Source organism: Phoca vitulina, unplaced genomic scaffold (genome assembly GCF_004348235.1).
Source record: "Phoca vitulina isolate PV1807 unplaced genomic scaffold, GSC_HSeal_1.0 scaffold52, whole genome shotgun sequence".
Classification (NCBI taxonomy): Eukaryota; Metazoa; Chordata; class Mammalia; order Carnivora; family Phocidae; genus Phoca; species Phoca vitulina.
In genome coordinates, this window is record NW_022589755.1 from 149266 (window position 1) to 168762 (window position 19497).

Below are 19497 nucleotides of genomic sequence, written 5' to 3' on the forward strand. Positions count from 1 at the left end.
GAAAGAAAGCAGAATCCATGGCACAGAGAGACTCTGTTATGGAGCCAAACCCAATGGCTTGTTGGAAAGATGGAGAGAACCCTGACCTTTCTTTCCAAGCCACCACAAACCTGGGGCAGCAAAGGTGCAGTGGCTCAGGGAGAGCATAAGTGAGTGCCCACAACTCTGAAAAAGAACACATAAAGAGAGGCAGGAGATTCACTCAGTAAGGCTGTGAACGTGAAGTCATCCAACATCACGTCCTGGTACAGGATCCTCTGGGCCAGTGAAGAGTCTCCACTCCTCCTGAGAGGTACATGGCCACATCCTTGGGTCACCAGGCCTTGCAGTGAGGGAGACAGCTGATCCTGCAGGGCACATGAGTGGATATCTTCGAGCCCCAGGCCTAGAACCCAGGGCACCTTGCTCTCTCCCCTGGCAACCCTCTCCCCTATAACACCTCTCAGACATAACCCCTAACTCCTCAGAAGGAACGCTAGTCTACCAACATCAGGGCCTTCTCCTTCTCCCAAGACCCACTGGCCACTGCATTGCAGCCGCTGCATCATAAAGTAGGAGGGGAAATGGATATCATCCAATCTGTACATGCCCTACTTCCAGATGGTTCCCTGGACGTTCCCCACAGTGTGACCTATGATAAAAATAGCCCCAGGTTCACAGACTTGCCCCTAGGGCCCCAGCACCAAGCCCTTGTACTCACTGTTCTGCCTGACTCATGACAGACTCACCAGTTTGTGACAGCTCCTTTCTCACACCCCTAGGTCCTCTTCTTTCTTCTATGTCCTTGCATCAGCCCTCTCAACTCTCCCCAGGCCACTCTGCACGTGGCCGCTAGTGACCCTGGAAATAATAGCCAAGATCCAATTTCCAGTTGATCTTGCAACTAAACCTCCAATGGCACTCGGGGCTAGGGGCTGCCCCTGGCCCTTTGTTCAAGGCCTTCCCCACCTGTCACTGTCCTCTGCTCCATCTCTCAGCTACAAACACCTGGATTCCCAAATACCCGTGGCCCTCTTACAGCTCTGCCTTTGCTTGTCTTAACCCCTTACCAGGTGTGTCCTACCTGTTCCACCACAGGATGGTCCTTCAGGCCCCACTAGCTCCACTATCACTGCGGATAACACATCCTAACCCCTGCACTTGCAGTAGATTGAACCATCATTCTATAGCAGCATGCCTACAAGGCCTGCAGTCCCACTGTGGAGCCTCAGGAGTGTGCAGAACCTCCCTGGACCCTTCCCTGTCACATGCTCTCACAATCTGTCCTCCCTGGGTCCACCATCTTCCAAGTCTGACCCAGAGCTCCCTCCCTGGTCTAGGGCTCATTACATGCCTGGACTATTGCTGAAGCCTCGTCTCTGGCCGCCCTGCTTTTGCCCTGGCCCCTCAGTCTGTTCACACACCAGCCAAAGAAACCAGTTAACAGCAGAGTAAGAATAAAGGGCCAGCGTTTAGTCTCCTTAAAGAAAGCCTAAGCTGCAGCCTGAATTCTCCTATCAGGTTCTCTTTCCTCACAAGATGTAAGAAGGATTTCGGGTTCCCTGATGGCTCCCAGTTCAAGCTCACAAACAAGCCTCTGCAAGTCTCTGTCTCCAAGCATGAAAAACCCTTTCGAGCCCCTCCCCCTCTTTTTGGCAGCACACTGACCAGTAATGTGGGACACAAAGGCACAAAATGAGAGTGACTCCCATCATCCCAGACAAAGAAATGGAAACGGCAGGAATCCCACGGCACACTCACTCATTCACTAACGCTGGGGCTCCAGGAGCTTGGGGTTAGGGGTACTGCCCGGCTTCTGTAAGCAGGACCCTTCACTCTCCAAAGACTTCCGGTAGCGCCGCTGTTCCCATGGTAACCCGCTAGGGTCCGAGGAGAAGCCGCGCGCGCGCCCGTCAGGAATGGACCGCTGCGGGCAGCCAGCCCTCCGAGCCTCGGTCTCCCGCTCAGTGTGGTGGAAACACGCCCAAGGCGCCTCTCCTGGTCAGGTCACCGGGTTGGACGGGCTCTAGCGGAAATCCCGGCGGACATCCCCGAGGGCGGTCCGTTCTATTTCCGAGAAAACGAGGCTCGAGGAGTTGGGGATGGTTAGCTCGTAGGCCCCGCCCGCAGGCGCAGAGGCCCAGAAAAGAGCCGTCCCCACCTTCCACACTTCGAGCACCTCGAGCCCTGGATGCTGACGCCCTGTAGTTTCCAGAACGCGTCCCCAACCCAGGTTTCAGGGCCTCCGAGCCGGCGCACAGCAAGTCAAGAGAAAAACCTCAGGGCGACGCCGGAAGTTCCGCCCTTGCCCGGCGCGGTGCGCACGGATATGCCCCGCGCAGCGCAGCGTCTTCTGGGTAGTGTAGTTCACACCGTAAATCCTATTTCCGCGGGGACCGAGGTTCCGTGTCACCATGACAAAGACCAAGCGGCACCGCGAGGGATGTCGGGAATTGAGGTCCGGCGGGTAGGTTGGCCTAAGGCACGTCTGAGGCTCGCCAGCGGCATTGTCAGAAAGGACCAGGCCCTAGGCCAGACTGGGCCCATTGCGCCGGGTCCCCGTCCGAGACAGCACTGGTGGACTTGGCATGGGTAAGGGAAGGTCTCCCAAGCTCCGCCTAATGGGATTCCAAGCCCCAGTGTCCTAAAAGCGAAACTGAGGGCGTCCTGCCTGGGGTCATCTTTTTCCCTCCAGGCTGGGACAGTGGGTGTGCGCACCCCATTTTTAGCGGTCTTGGAATGAAGCATGGAAGTTGTTCCAGGCAGAGGGACCTGCATGTGCAAAGCCTTGGAGGCCATCCAGAGAGGAAGGCATTAGGGAAACTTGAAGTCCATTACTTCTGGTGGGACCAGAAAGCTCCAGGGGAGGTTTCATGCTAGGCCTTTATTCTGAGGGCCCCATGAGCTGAGAAGATCTGTGAACAGAGGAGGGACCTGATCTAATTTGAGCAGCATACCTTTAGTTTCCATGTGCAGAAGTGATGGGGGACCAGATGAAGGTGGAGGTGGGTGAGGACAGAGGAAGGAGGCACTTGCAATTATGGAGGCAAGCGATGGTGGCAGCATGGACTAGGGTGGTGGTGGCAAAAGATGTAGGAGAAGTAGTCAGATTCTGGATCTCTTCTGCAGGCAGAGCCATCTGGATTTGCTGATGGATCAAAGAGGGGTGAGAAAGAGATGAGAGGTCCAGAAGGACTCCAGGTTTTTAGCCTGAGCAGTTGAAAGAATGGAACTGCCTTCCAGAGAAATGGGAAAGGGGAAAGAGGAGCAGGTCCCAAAGGAAAAGCAGGAGTTGGGATTGTGTCTGAGTTGCCTGGAGACATCTGAGTGGAAAGGTGATGTGGGCAAGACTCAGAGATCTGGTGTTCTTTTTTTTTAAGATTTCATTCATTTATTTGACAGAGAGAGACACAGCGAGAGCGGGAACACAAGCAGGGGGAGTGGGAGAGGGAGAAGCGGGCTTCCCGCGGAGCAGGGACCTTGACGTGGGGCTCGATCCCAGGACCTTGGGATCATGACCTGAGCCAAAGGCAGACGCTTAACAACTGAGCCACCCAGGTGCCCTGGATCTGGTGTTCTTGAGAAAGGTCAGGCTGGAAGTGTCCAAGGAGTGATGGGCTGAGGGCTTGGGCCAGGGTAAGGCCTGGGGACCAGATTTAGGAAGTAGGATCTAAGGGCCTTGGTTACAGACGACCACTGGATGGAGGGAAGGGACACTGAGGTTAGGACTGGAGAGCTAAGTGAAATTGGGCCCAGAATGGAGATTAAGGGTAATGATCACAGATGCAGTTGGAAGGAGGCTTGGCTTCACATAGATTTGCGGATACCAATTGCCTTTTGCCTACAATCCCTGTGGCTGCTATGTGCAGAGGGATCTCTAAGAAGCCTGGGGAAAAAAAAAAAACAACATTGGAACAGATGAGGCAGGGCCCCAGGATTTGATAGAAGGACTGTCCAAAACCTATTAGGGCCAGCATAGGGGGCCCAGCATGGGATCAAGCCCTAGTGTGTCTCAGATGTGGAGTCCTGGGGGAATTCATTGAGTGTATTGGGGAGAGATTCCAGGGGGAGTATCAGGGAGGTGGCTGTTAAGACAAGGACTAGAGGCCTGGATCACACACCCAGAACTTACACCATAGTCAACTGCCCACATGCCGTTGTTGCAGGGTTTGGTGACCTTTGATGACATTGCTGTGGCTTCTCTCAGGAGGAGTAGGGGCCCTTGAGGGGCCAGAGGGGCCTGGTCCATGATGTGACTCTAAGGACATTCTTGGGTTCCCTGTGGGGGTGTTTTTGGACTTGGGGCTGGGCACCAGGCTTCGCTTGCTGACCATGATCTTGTTGGTAAATGTCTTTCCAACTCTGTCCAGTGGGTCTGCCTGTTGAGCCCATTGGGACCAAGGCCCTTCTGCATCTGGGTTTTACTCCCCTGACTCCAGTAGGAGGTTCCAGAGACTGTTCCTTGCCAAGCACTCCATACTTTTATGGTCATTGTTTAATGTATAATGTTATTTTTGCAAAACTTTTCTTGGATGTTTTATCTTGTGAGGTTCCATTTTATTTCCAGTCACATCTGTCATGCTTGCCCTGTGACCTGTTGTGGAACTCCAGTAGGGGTAACTGGACTCCTGTGTGGTCATCCAGCTGGAACATTGCAAGGAGCCCTAGCTGCTCACCTGGGTTGATATGACTCCACCATGGCAGGTTCCTGCAGGCATACAGTGTGAGCTAGGTATGGGAATGACTTCGGGGCTGGGTTAGGCTGGTGCTTGACCAGTGCGTCTAAGTCCAAAGCTGTATCTCATTCCTACCATCTTCTAGACCCAAACTGCCTCTCATATGACTCCTGAGCATTAGCTGTCTCCCACCCTCCTCGAGCCGAGCCTCCACATCTGACCCATTCTACTTTCCCACTGTTGCTTTCAGGTCCTTCAATTCAGCTTCTCCTTCCTGGTCAGCATAATCAAGCCCTCCCCCCGCCCCCTCCCCCCTTTTCAAGATGCTCACAACTGAATCCCTGAATCTGTGAGTATGTTACTTTATTTGGCAAGAGAGATGTCACACACACACAAAAAGATGTTACAGATGTGATTAGATTAAGGATCTGAGAATGGGGATATTATTGTGGACTATTCAGGTGGGTCCTAAATGGAATCACAAGCATTCTTATAAGAGAGAAGCAAGAAGGTCAAAGGAAATCCAACACCTTTTCATGACAAAAACTCTCAGAGAACTAGCAATATAAGGAAATTTCTTCAACATGATAAAGGGCATCTGTGAAAAATCTGTAGCTAACATTGTACTTAATGGTGAAAGACAGAAAGCTTACCCACTAAGATAAGGAATGAGGCAAGGATGCTCACTTTCATCACTGCTATTTGATGTTGTACTGGAAGTTCTTGCCAGAGAAATCAGGTAAGAAACAGAAATAAAAGGCATCCTGATTGGAAAGGAGGAAGTAAAACTATCTCTATTCACAAATGACGTGAAAATCCCAAAGAATCCATAAGAAAGCTACTGGAGCTAATAAACAAATTTAGCAAAGTTGTAGGGTACAGGATCAACACATAAAAATCTGTGTGTTCTCCTATATACCAGCAATGTACAATCTGAAAAGGAAATTAAGAAAGCTATATTTACAATAACATCTAAAAGAATAAAATAGCTATAAGAATACATTGAAGCAAAGAGATGAAATACGTGTACACTGAAAACTAGAAAACATTACTGAGAGAAATTAAAAATAAAATAAAATAAATAAATAAATAAATAAATAAGTGGAAAGTCATCCCATATTAATGGATAGGTAGACTTAATGTTGTTAAAATGTCAATGCTACCCAAAACTACAGATTCAATGCAATCCTCATCAAAATTCCAACAGCCTTCTTTTGCAGAAATGAAAAAAGCTGATCCTCAAATTCATATGAAACTGCAAAGGGACCCGAACAGCCAAAACAAACCTGAAAAAGAACAAAGTTGGAGCGGGGCACCTGGGTGGCTCAGTTGCTGGGCGTCTGCCTTCGGCTCGGGTCATGTTCCCAGGGTCCTGGGATCGAGCCCCGCATCAGGCTCCCTGCACAGCAGGAAGCCTGCTTCTCCCTCTCCCCCTGCTTGTGTTCTGTCTCTCGCTGTGTCTCTCTCTGTCAAATAAATAAAATCTTAAAAAAAAAAAAAAAAAAGAAAGTTGGAGCACTCACACTTTCTGATTTCAAAACTTACCACAAAGCTGTAGTAATCAAAACAGTGTGATAGTGGCATACAGATAGACATATACACCAATGGAATAGACTTGAAAATCCAGAAATAAACCTATACAAAACCTATACAACTATTGCTAATTGATTTTTTACAAGGGTGTCAATGCCATCCAATTGGTGTTGAATCTTCAAAAGATGGTGCTGAGACAACTGGATATCCTCATGCAAAATAATGAAGTTGTACCCCTAACTCACACCATATACAAAAAATTAACTAGGGGCGCCTGGGTGGCTCAGTCAGTTAAGCATCTGCCTTTGGCTCGGGTCATGATCCTGGGGTCCTGGGATTGAGCCCCGTGTTGGGCTCCCTGCTCAGCAGGGAGCCTGCTTCTCCCTCTCCCCCCTGCTCATGCTCTCTCTCACACTCCCTCTCCAATAAATAAAATCATTAAAAAAAGTTTTAAAAACAAAAAATTAACTCAAAACGAATCAACAACATAAATATAAGAGCTAAAACCATAAAATTCTTAGAAGAAAACATAAGGATAAATCTCAGTGACCTTTGATACGACCTTGGATTTGTGACACCAAAAGGTAAGTAACAAAATTTAAAAAAATAGATACACTGGGGGCACCTGGGTGGCTTAGTTGGTTAAGTGTCTGACTCTTGATTTTGGAGTAGGTCATGATCTCAGAGTTGTGAGATCGAGCCCCGTGTCAGGCTCCACACTGGGTGGAGAGCCTGCTTAAGATTCTCTCTCTCCCTCTCCCTCTGTCCCTCCCCCTCCCTCTCTAAAATAAATTTTAAAAAAGATAAATTGGACTTCATCAAAATTTAAAATGTTTGTACATCAAAGGGTATTCATTACAAACACACTGAAAAACCAACCAATAGAATAGGAGAATATATTGGCAAATCATATATCTGATAAGGCTTACTATCCAGAATACATAAAGAACTTAATAACAACAAGATAAACAACCCAATTAAAAAATGGACAAAGAGGGGCGCCTGGGTGGCTCAGTTGGTTAAGCGACTGCCTTCGGCTCAGGTCATGATCCTGGAGTCCCGGGATCGAGTCCCGCATCAGGCTCCCTGCTCAGCGGGGGGTCTGCTTCTCCCTCTGACCCTCTTCCCTCTCGTGCTCTCTGTCTCTCATTCTCTCTCTCAAATAAATAAATAAAATCTTAAAAAAAAAAATGGACAAAGAACTTGAACAGACATTTCTCTAAACAAGATACTCATATGGCCAATAAGCACATGAAAAGATGCTCGACTCATTAGTCATTAGAGGAATGCAAATCAAAACATGAGATACCATTTCAAACCTACTAGGATTGCTATCATGAAAAAAGAAAAAGAAAAAGAATGGTTAGAATGTGGAAAAATGGGAACCTCATATGCTGCTGGATGGAATGTAAAATGGTGCAGCCATTATGGAAAATAGTTTGGCAGTTTCTCAAAAAGTTAAAGATAGAATTACCATATCACCCAGCAGTTTCACTCCTAGATACATACCCAAAGATTTGAAAACAGGGACTCAAAACAGATATTTGTATGCCAGTGTTCATTGCTCATTAATCATAATAGCTAAAAAGGTAGAAGCAACCCAAGAGTCCATGAGCAGATGAATGGACAAAATGTGTTACGTGCATACAATGGGATACTGTTCACCTATTAAAAGAATGAAGTACTGGTAAGTGTTACAACATGGATGAACCTTGAAAACATTATGCTAAGTGAAATAATCCAGACACAAAAGGACAAGAGTAGTTAAATGAAATCACTAGAATAGGCAAATTCATAGGGGTAGATAGTAGATTAGAAGTTACCAGGGGCCAGGGCAGGGGGGGATGGGGAGTTATTGTTTAATGGGTACAGAGTTGCTGTTTGGGTGATGGAAAACTTTTGGAAATAGGTAGTAGTGATGGTTTTAGAACATTATGAATGTAATTAACGTCATGGGATTGTACAATTAAAAATGGTTAAAATGACAAATATTGTGTTATATATATTTAACCACAATTTAAAAAAAATAGTAGTAATTATAATTTGAAATTACTTCCCCCTAAAAAAAAAAAAAAGTTTTAGGTTCCTCTGCTATCTGAAAATTAAATGTCAGTGAAAAACCACATTTTTGTGGAACAAGAAAGTCAAAAGAGGAAGTAGGAAATGCAGCAACAGAAGCAAGAGGTTGTAGTGATTGTTTTTTTTTTTTAAATATTTTATTTATTTATTTGACAGAGAGAGAGAGCAAGAGAGGGGACACAAGCAGGGGGAGTGGGAGAGGGAGAAGCAGGCTTCCTGATGAGCAGGGAGCCCGATTCTGGGCTTGATCCCAGGACCCTGGGACCATGACCTGAGCCGAAGGCAGACGCTTAACGACTGAGCCACCCAGGCGCCACCCCCCCTTTTTAAAAAATATTTTATTTATTTATTTGACAGAGAGAGAGAGAGCAAGAGAGGGGACACAAGGAGGGGGAGTGGGAGAGGGAGAAGAGGTTGGAGTGATTGTGAGGAAGGAAGTCAAGAGCCAAGGAATGCATTCTTCCTCAATGAGCTGGAAAAGGTAATGAACAGATTCTCTCCTATAGCCTCAGAAGAAAACAGTATGGTAACACCTTGATTTTAGCCCAGCTAAGTTACTTTCACACTTCTGGCCTCTAGAATTGGAAGAGTAAATTTCTGTTGTTTTAAGCCACTCGGTTGGTTTATGGTAATTTGTTATGGCAGCAATAGGAAACTAGCACATTCCCTGCGTAGCTCACGTATCCTGAAATGCAGGATTTTATTTTATTTTATTTTTTTTAAAGATTTTTATTTATTTATTTGACAGAGAGAGACATAGTGAGAGCAGGAACACAAGCAGGGGGAGTGGGAGAGGGAGAAGCAGGCTTCCCGTGGAGCAGGGAGCCCGATGTGGGACTCGATCCCAGGACCCCGGGATCATGACCTGAGCCGAAGGCAGACGCTTAACGACTGAGCCACCCAGGCGCCCCTGAAATGCAGGATTTTAGAGGTGGGTGGGCATTTGTCCCCTCTGGGGATTTGGAGCCCTGGTATTACCAGCTTTCCACCCAATTTGGCACTCCTGTCACTAGCACTGAGGCCTGAGAGAATCCCATTTGCAGACAGGCTAGTGGGAGAAGCTGCCTCTCCTTTGCATGCACCTATCCTGTGGATTCGTCCGTGGGCAGGCACCCCTGTGCTGTGGCCTGGCTGGGCTCCCTTCTCACCCAAATATCAGTCTCTTTGCCCTGCCCTGGAGCCCATGGAATCATTCCTGAGTGTGCCAGACACACACTTGTGAAGAAGTACCCAACCCATGCCAAGGTCATCATAAAGCATGGAGTGGAGGAGGGGGTGCTATCTGAGCGGAGTTTATCTGTACCACTGGGGTCACAGGCTAGGACCACCAGGCAGCCCTGAAAGCTGGAAAGCCTACCTCAGTGACACACATGCACATGTCTTCAAAGACACCTGGCTACACACCAGGGAAGCACCCTGGATGGAAGCCATGACATGGGTGACATGGGGAGAGGCTCCTAGTTCAGCTTGAGCCTCCACCAGTACTGGAAGCATCACAGTGGAAAGATATGCTGCAGAAGGGGCGTGGGTGGGCCTCTTCTGATCCCAGCTTGCAGTGCCCACTCATGGAGCTGCCCTTTCCCTGCAGAGCATGGAGGTAAGTCCTCCTGACAGATATGACCTTTCAGCAGGACCCCTCCTCTGACAGGAAGAAGCCATGGGGCCCTAAGTGTATAGTGACCAGGAACTGACTTGCTCTGGCCAAGGAGACCTGCAGTGTGTCTATTGGCAGCTCAGGGAAAGCTGCCCAGCTTCATGGATGTGGTTAGGTCTGCACATGGCACCTGTAATGTTCTAAGGACCACTCCCTTTCTTACCTCAGACTGCTCTGGACTGTGTGAGAATAAAGACCAGGTTAATTACATCACCTTAAAGCTAGGGGTATGGCTGGGGAGGCAGGGAATAGAAATGAGTCACTGCCAGCATGCAGTGGTTCTCAGTGATGATAGCAACATCTGCTTCTGAGGACACAGTGGGAGGGCAGGGGGTGACACTCTGTGGCAGTGACCTTGCCTGCTGGGTTCTGGTCTCTCCATTCCCTATGATCTATACCCTGTCATTCTCACTGTAGGTCTTATGGTGGTGAGCCTGCCTACAGGGATTGTTTTTTTCTGGACAGGCATAGAAAGATGGCTTCATCTTAATTCTCTCAATCTCTACTGCCTCCCTGTTCCACTGTTTATAAAATATTTTATTTATTTAGTTATGAGAGAGTGCGCTCGTGCAAGCAGGGAGAAGGGTGGAAGGACACAGGGGGAGGGAGTGGGAAAGGGAGAGAGAATCTTGAGCAGACTCCACGCTGAGCACGGAGCTCGATGTGGGGCTCGATCGCATGACCCCAAGATCATGACCTGAGCTGAAACCAAGAGGCAGATGCTTAACTCGCTGAATCACCCAGGTGCCCCCTCCCTGTTCCACTTTTAAGGACCTTTGTTATTACACTGTCCACCCACCCGCCACCTCAGATAATCCAGAATAATCTCCACATCTCAAGGTCAGCTGATTATCAACTTAATTCCATCTACCATTTAAGTTCCACCTTGCCATGTAATATAACTTATTTACATGTTCTGGAGATTAAGACCTGGACATCTTTAGGGTCATTATATTCTGCCTACCACAGTACAAGAATACACTTTTTAAAAAATTTGAACATTACCTATCAAGGATGAGTGCATTTTATTTTGTTTTATTTTTTATTTTTATTTTTATTTTTTTTAAAGATTTTATTTATTTATTTGACAGAGAGATAGTGACAGCAGGAACACAAGCAGGGGGAGTGGGAGAGGGAGAAGCAGGCTTCCCGCTGAGCAGGGAGCCCGATGCGGAACTCCATCCCAGGACCCTGGGATCACGACCTGAGCCAAAGGCAGATGCTTAACGACTGAGCCACGCAGGCGCCCCAAGGATGAGTGCATTTTATATTTTGATAGATGTCAACAATGATTCTCTAGAGAGGTGTTTCCAATTTACCCTCCCCTGGCAGTGCTGAGAGAGCCTTGGGATGATGATGATGAAGACAACAATAGCTCTCTTATTTATTTAGTAGTGTTAACCTTAAAAATAAAACAGTTAGTTTACCAGCAAAAATCGGTTTATTTGGGAATAGGTGAGAATTACAATTCTGAACATGCAAGCTACAGCAAAACTGTAGGCAAGTCTAACAAAGGAGAAGAATGTTATTTTATGGAGAGGAAGGAGGAAGTTAGGAGGGGCTGTTCTGAAGGAAAGTCCATTGGAGAAGAGTTCAGGGTGATTAGTTTCTCATTGGCTGAGTTGCAGGGCCCATTCATTTCTTGTAGGAGATGCAATGTACATCTTTTCCTGTTGGGGCCTGTAATTGAGGATTTCTTTCCTGTTGAAGATTCTTCTGTTGGTAATTCTTGACTTCCAGTGGTACCAAGTGAGAGCTCCCCCTTTCACTCCATTTTAGTGAGTTTCCCCTTTACTAAGTTTCACAGCACTGTGTACCTGGCCCTGTGCTGAACACTTTTCATGAGGAAAGTTGTAGTATTTATCAAATTTCATTACTGGATTTTGAGTTAGAGCTTATTCTGGGAGAGCATCAGAATCCCCAAGAGGGACAAGGCACAGAACGTTCAGGCTCATCCCAGAGTTTCTGACGGGGGAAAATGCAGACGTGAAGCTGTTCCCCAGGGGCCCCCTCAGGGCTGGTCCCTCTACTCCAGAATGCGGGTCACCCGCATCTCTGAGGGAGGAAATCTGGAGTGGCCCCTAAGAGGAAGCTAAAACACACCACCGCCATTCTTAATCTCGGGCTCCATTTCCCAGTACCCCTTGCGGTGCCACTTGGGCGTTGCCAAGGGGAACTTGCTGGCGCCCCCGGCCCGGCCTATGCGGGGCAGAAACTACATCGACCAGAAGGCTACGGGGAACGGCGGCGACCTATGAGCCAATCACAGCACAGAAGACCTATTTCCTCCGGCTCCCGGGCTTCCGGCGCTTCCCTTGTGGACGTTCATTTTGCTCTTGACAGGTCGTTAAACAGCGCCCTTGGGGACCTGAGCTCTGGGTCGGGGCCGCTTTCCAGGCGCCTCCTTGGGACCCAGCCGGGGAGGACACTAAGGACGATGAGATCAACTGCCGCGCTTCGTACCAGCCGATCTCCTGTAAGGGGGTTGTCCTCTTCCTCCGCACTCGGCCTCCGTCCCCTGACTGAGGCGCCGATTGCGACGGGCGGCGGGCGGGCACCTGGCCCAGTAGAGGTGTAGGGATCGGCTGAGCACTCAGGGCCTGCCCGGGTCCGATGGCGGCGGCGGCGGCGGGGCTGGTGGACCCGGCGCGGGTGAGTGGAGGGCGCCCGCTGCCCTCACTCACCGGATCCCCATGCACATGGTCCGGGGTCCACGACAGAGGGGAGTAGGGAGTCCCTGGACTCTTTTCCTCCACCTTCACTTCTCTTCCTTTGCTGCTGGGACCCTAGAATCACCCCGAGCCTGAGGTCCTGAGTCCTAGCCAGAGGTTATGTGGGAAGTTTCACAATTCTGGAATCCAGTGGGACAAGACGTGGAAAGCTGTTTCAGGCATAGGGACCGGGATGTGCAAATGCTTAGAGGAGGCTGAGCTGGGGGTATTCAGGGAACTACAGGTCTCCGTTATGTCTGGTGGGCAGGAATCAGGCCTGGAATGGCATCCTGGGGAGCTTGGCCTGAGGGTGGTGGGAGCCATGGAAGGTTTGGAGTAGAGGAGAAAGGTGATCTGACTCAGGTGTTCACAGGCTCCCTTTGGCTGCAGAGTGGAAAAGAGAGGTAGGGTGGGGTAGGGGGTGAGGTTGAGGGGGCAGAAAGGGAGGCCGGTAAGGATGCTCTTTTACTAGATCAGGTGGGTGATGGTGTCTTGGCCTGAGTGGTGACTGGAGTTGGGAAGAGTGGTTGGATTCTGGATCTGTCTTTTAAGCCAGCCAGATTTTATGATGTGCAGAGAAGTGGAAGAGGCAGGGATATCTCCATGGATTTTGGCCTCAGTTACTAGAAGGTGAAATTGAAGTGCGTCGACTGAGATGGGGAGGTTGCTGGGTCGAACAGGTTTCAAAGAAGATCAGGAGGCTGATTTTGACCCTGTCGAGGCTGAGATGTCCTAAAGACTTAGAGTTGGAGGTACTGAATGGGCAGCTGGACATGCAGGTCTAAGTTATGCTGAGGAATTCCGCTTGGAGACATCCAGTCAGCAGTAGTCAGCGTGTGAGCTGAGGTGGAGCTCTGGCTCAGATTGGAGAGGGGACATCTTCAGCTTATGGTGAAGGATGTCCTACAGGGGCAGCTGAGGACTGGGTGGCTGGCCTGGGTACTGGGCAGCGTTGGTGGGTGTCACAAGGTCAGATGAAGGGAGGAGGAGCCGCGAGAGAAGGTGTGTGTGAGAGGAGGGTCCAGAGAGTGACCAAGATCCCTGGGACAGAGGCTGAGGCATACTGGAGATGCAAGTAGCATGACAGCAGAATTGAGGCTCCTGTTTAGTCACCTCTATGGGCTCACCAGCATTTCTTGGCCACCCTCTGTGGGGCCTGAGGGTTTCAGTCAGGATGGCAGATTAGCTCAGTGGCAGTCAGCTGGGAGTGTTCCAGGCCTGGGGTGGGAGGTGGTGGGGCTGGGCTTTGTGCATCAGGAGGAAAGAGGAATGCTGAGGCTGGTGAGGGGGCAGCATGAATAAAGGCAGAGAGACCTGGAGGTCCCAGAAGTCTTTGTGGCCCAGCCTGGATGGCTAAGGGTTAAAGGTAGGAATAGGATCAGTTAGAGACACTGAAGGAAGGCTGGGTGCCACCTCTGGAAGTTGGGACTTCTGGAAGTCTGGGTCAGGGTGGGATCCTGGTTGACCTCATCAAGTTAGCCACATTTTGGACACCCATTTGCAGAGTGGTATGTAGGGTTGCTGGGAGGAAGAATGGGCCATGGGATGGTGGTGGGGTCTGGAGATGTGTGGTACAAAGATGGACGTGCACATGCAGAGGGAGTATGAACTGATGGACTGGAGTCCTGGTCCTGGGGGCCTATGCGAGATGAGCCCCAATTTGGTTGTTCTGGGAGGCAGGATCTGGGAAGCCAGGGGAATTGCCTGGTAGGAGGCAGTGAGGCCCCACAACCAGGCCCAGAACTTGTGGCAACTATCTGCCCACCTCCCTGCTGTGTGAAGGAGGACACAGTGATCAGTGGGACACAAGGAGACAATGGCACCCATGGCATTGGGGCTTAGGGAGAAGGGTGACCTAGGAGTGTGTTGGCAGGGGTGATTTGGGGGTTAGAGACTACCCACCAGAAAGGTGGCAGCATGTAGGTCACAGGCCTAGGTCTGGATGGGTTCATCTTTGTATTTTTTTGTTAGTTTTTTTTGCTGCCCTGTGGTCTGGCTGACTTAGCTGTCCTCATCATGACAGGACTGGGGGACCTTTGAGGACGTGGCCGTATACTTCTCCCGTGAGGAGTGGGAGCTCCTTGATGAGACTCAGAGGCACCTGTACCACGATGTGATGCTGGAGAACTTGGCTCTTGTGGCCTCACTGGGTAAGGCCCTCCCACCCCCCTTCCTTTTCTCCCAGAACAGCTCTGTCTTCCTACAGCTGAGCGTGGGTGCTGCTTCCTCCTTTGGGCTCTGTGCTGTGTGAGAGCTGGGGCACGGGCAGAGCCTGCTCCTTTCCCTGAGGGGCCCCAATACCTGCTTCCCTTTCTGGGGAAGGGCTCAGCACTGGGGGTCTCAGTCTGGCTGCCTGAGTTTGTCTAGATCAGTGGCACCTCTGTGCCCAGGTTCTTCCCCCCTTTTTTATATCAGACATTTCCAGGAGCCTGGCTACGTCATGGACTAGACACTGACGTGGTTATTACTCGTGGCGACCACTGGGCTCTTCCTGTGAGATGCTCCTCAGAGGCTTATTTTGTAACATTGAGTTTTCTTCCCAGTTGCAAAGATGACGTGAGCTCCCTCTGGTCTGCCACAGGGTAGGCTGCCCTTGGCTGGCCCAGCCACTCACCCACCCTGTCTTTTTCCCAGGACTTAAAACTTTCAACCCTGTGTGGTTGCTCACCCGGAAAAGGACAAAGAAGCCTAACAGGGTGGACATAACTCCATATACTGCAGGAGAGGCTGGGAGGGCGTCTGGCTCTAATGAGTGGGAGCTGGAGCAGAGGTGACATGGGGGCTGGGTTCACACTGTCCTGGGCACCTGCCCTGTATCCACTAGTGTTTGTTGCTGGGGCCAGTAGCCGGACCTTACTCCATTTTCCTTCCTCATTCTAGACACCACATTCTTGCCATTTCTACTTTGTCCCTGGACACTGCTCTGATCTCTGCGTCTTCCTCATTCCCCTCCACTCCTCCCTTTACAGGGATGTCCCACATTAGCCCACAGTCAATGTATTATGAGATGTGCACATATCCTCATATAGGCTTTAAGCACCAGATGCCTGGTTGCAGCTGGATTTTCCTGGGCTCATGCACACCACTCTGTGTCCCCTGTTCCTATCAGAGATCTGGGGCCTGCCTGTACTGGGTCCTGCTGAAAGCTGAGGAATTGCAGTTCCTGCCTCTCCTCCCAGCCGGAACCTTACACCTGTGTTCTCATGTGCTGAATCTTCACTTTCGGTGGTTTTCCTGGGCCCAGTACTGCACCACAAGCTCTACCTCACCCTGACTTGATCCTACAGACTCATTCCTAAATTTGTCAAATCCACATCTGTGAAGGGGCTGCCCACTCCCAACAAAGCCTATATACACTTCACCAGTATTTCTCTGCTTTCAGGTTGTTGGTGTGGAGTAGAGGAAGCCCCTCTTGAACAGAGTGTTTCTGTAGAAGGAGCACTCCATTTCAGGACCCCTAAAGCATGTCCTTCCACCCAGAAGGCCAACACCTGTGACATGTGTGGCCTGGTCTTGAAAGACATATTACACCTGGCTATGCATCAGGGAATATACCCTAGGCAGAAACCGTACAAGTGTGCGACATGCGGGAGAGGCTTCTGGCTCAGTACAAACTCTCACCAGCGCCAGAAGGAGCACAGTGGAGAAAAACGCTTCACAAGTAGCGAACGTGCTAAGGATGTCCTGGACAGCCATGACCTCCTGCAGCATCCGGCCACCCACAGCACGCGGAAGCCACACAGGAGCACCACGCACAAGGAGGCCTTCCACCCCAACTCTAGCTTCCAGCAGCAGCAGAGAGTCCACGCCACACAGAACCCCTTCAAGTGTAGCAACTGTGGGAAAGGCTTTCTAAAGGCCTTCATGCTCCTAGACCACCTGCTCACTCACTCCAAAGAGAGACCCTGCAGATGCCCAACACGGGGAAATGCCCCTAAAGAGAACTCCACCGTTGTTCATCCCCAAAAAAATCACACTGGAGAAACATCCCATGTGTGTACGGAATGTGGGAAGGCCTTCAGCCACCTTTTTAAACTGAGTACACATCAGAAAGCTCATGCTGGAAAACCGCATCACAGTTGCAGTGAATGCGGGAAAGCCTTCACCCGAAAACACTCCCTTGTTCAGCACCAGCGAGTTCACACTGGAGAACGGCCTTATGAGTGTGGCCAGTGTGGGAAGGCCTTCACTCGCAGCTTCCATGTTGTTCGGCATCAGAAAGTTCACAACACAGAGAGGCCTTACGAGTGTAGACAGTGCCGGAGAGTCTTTAGCTGCATCGCCAATTTTGTTGAGCACCAGAAAATACACACTGGGGAAAGGCCTTATGCGTGCACTGAATGTGGGAAAGCCTTCATTAACAGCTCTCATCTTGTTCGGCATCAGAAAGTTCACAACACAGAGAGGCCTTATGAGTGCAGCGAATGTGGAAAAGCCTTCCGGCAAACATCCAAACTTATTCTGCATCAAAGGAGTCATACAGGAGAAAGGCCTTATAAATGCAAGCAGTGTGGGAAAGCCTTCAGTTGCCCCTCCAACCTTGTTCCACACCAGCGAATTCATACTGGAGAAAAGCCTTATGAGTGCTTGGAATGTGGAAAAGCCTTTAGTCAAAGCTCTGCCCTCATTCAGCACCAGAAGGTTCACACCAGAGAAAGGCCTTATGAGTGCAGTGAATGTGGAAAAGCCTTCAGCTATAGCTCGAACCTTGTTAAACACCAGAAAGTTCACACTGGAGAAAGGCCTTATGGGTGCAGCCAGTGTGGGAAAGCTTTCAGTGAGAGCTCCATCCTCAGTCAGCACCAGAGAGTTCACACTGGAGAAAAGCCTTATGAGTGTAACAAGTGTGGGAAAACTTTCCGCTACAGCTCAAACCTCTCTAAGCACCAGAAAGTTCATACTGGAGAAGAGCCACCTGAGTGCAGTGGACATAGGAATGCCTTCAGCCAGAGTTCCAGCCTCACTCGGCACCATGAAGGTCATACCAAAGAGAGGCCTTAGGAGTGTAGCAAATGTGGAAAACCACTAACTAACTGGGGCATTTTCTTGTTCACCTTAATAGAGTTCACTCCTGAGAAAACTTCTGTGAAAGGAACCTTTGTGAAGAAGCCATAAGCCAAAAATTGAAAAATACCCTAACACCCCTACCAGGAGATTGCCAGATACATGGGAAGCTTTCAGAAGCTACATCACACTTTCTAATCTGTCCAGGTGCTTTGCCAGATTATGTCACTGCCAGATGCCATCTCACTTCTACCAGCTGGCAGGTCCCCCCACAGCCTGTCATCTCAGCATACTCAGGGAAGGCTGATTTTGTGCTCTCTCATTCCCTGGAGGGAGACATGAGTGATGGGAGCTCTTTGGGGTGGCCTCATTTTCCATTTCTGCCCTGTCCCCAGTGGTTCAGGCATAGCCCTGACCTCTTTCTCTCCAGGGGGATCTGAATGGAGTCTGAGGACTTGCAGAAGTAGTTCCCTCTTTTGTGGGTATTGGGGTTTTTTTTGTTTTTTTAAGGTTTTATTTATTTGACAGAGCAAGCACAAGTAGGGGGAGCAGCAGGCTCCCCTCTAAGCGGGGAGTGCAATGTGGGGCTCGATCCCATGACCCTGGGATCATGACCTGAGCTGAAGGCAGATGTCTCCAAATCACCCAACCCTGGAACTGCCTGTCCCCAGAGTGTGATAAAAAAGGAAGGCCTTCCCGTTGAAGCCATCTTTAATCTCCATCGTGTGCAGGGGGAGATGGAGAACAGAATTGGGCTCTAACAGGATAAAGAGGGAAAAAGGCCTTAGTGGGAGACCTCAACTTCACCAGCAAGATGGCACACAAGAGCTTGCAGTCTAGGCCCAAGGCCTTCTGGGACAGGCTGAAAGTCTCTGGGTTAAATCTTGTGTCCTGGATGCCAGAACGATCTGATAGGCCCAGAGCTTTGGACATTGGGTATTGCAATCTCTAGTCCTTCCTGGGCAGCAGGGGTTGGGTTCTTTGTTCCTGGGAATGTCCCACATTCTCCAGTAGAGTTGAAGGGCCACTGTCTCCTGGGACCTATCCATGAGTAAGGCCCCTGATGTCCAGGTTATCGCTGGATGTAAGATCTTCAGGGGCCAGGTAGAACCATAAGTGGGTACAGAAACACTGGTTTTGAAGTGAGGGAGTCAGTGAGACTGGCAAACAGAGGAGATGCTATGCTTCAGCCACATCATACCCACTCACAAGAATTGTGTTCAACTCCACATTCAGTAACAATCACATCAATGGCTTTCAATCAGCCATGGTAGAATTTATACCACAAAAAAATGAACAAACAATAGTTCTTTGAAAACAAACAAAAACAACTGGAAAAAAAAAAAAACACCCTGATATGGAGTGTTTGCCAAGTTTGTTGACACTGACTTTGGCCATAGGAGAAACTCAGCTCTGCAGATCTTAGGAAGTCCTGCATACTCCCATCTTGTCCTCTAGCACGAGTACACTGACCCTTTACGATGAGTATGCTGCTCACTACTGGAGCAAATAACCTAACCTAATGGTGATGTGGATTCCTGTAGTCTCCCTGCGCTGGTCACTTCAAGGCCATCAATGCACAGGCAGGAACCTTGGGACTATAGTCCAGGACTTTTGTAGCTCAGCCAGTATTCTAGGTCAGTGTGGTGTCCATGGTCTTCATCATCTGCTGTTTTTTGCTGCCACTGAGACAAGGCTATCCCTGGGTACAGGGATCAGAGAGGATAGAATCAACATTTGATTTGCCCCCATTTTCTGGTTTTCCAAGAGTGAGAGATCCATATGCTTATGTGAAGCCTTTTGATTTTATAAATGTTGAAAACTTCTATACAAAATTTATAGGTATATAAGCAACCTATAT

General features: G+C 49.4%; 2 protein-coding genes and 1 long non-coding RNA gene across 3 annotated transcripts in view; 2 read left to right on the forward strand and 1 right to left on the reverse strand.

The window, feature by feature from the left end:
* Positions 1-19497, reverse strand: part of LOC116622258 (zinc finger protein 324A-like) — a 49397-nt gene that overhangs the window by 18674 nt on the left and 11226 nt on the right. The gene's annotated exons all lie outside the window — the stretch shown is intronic.
* On the forward strand, positions 2482-5988 carry LOC116622286. The gene is made up of 4 exons (XR_004297550.1): positions 2482-2571; positions 4547-4711; positions 4906-5004; positions 5863-5988. It is a non-coding gene; the product is annotated as an uncharacterized LOC116622286 (long non-coding RNA).
* LOC116622254 (zinc finger protein 883-like) lies at positions 11307-18190 on the forward strand. The gene is given in 3 exon segments (XM_032388579.1): positions 11307-12397; positions 14656-14782; positions 16015-18190. Coding segments are annotated over 3 exon segments (2082 nt in total). The 5' UTR covers positions 11307-12175; the 3' UTR covers positions 17748-18190.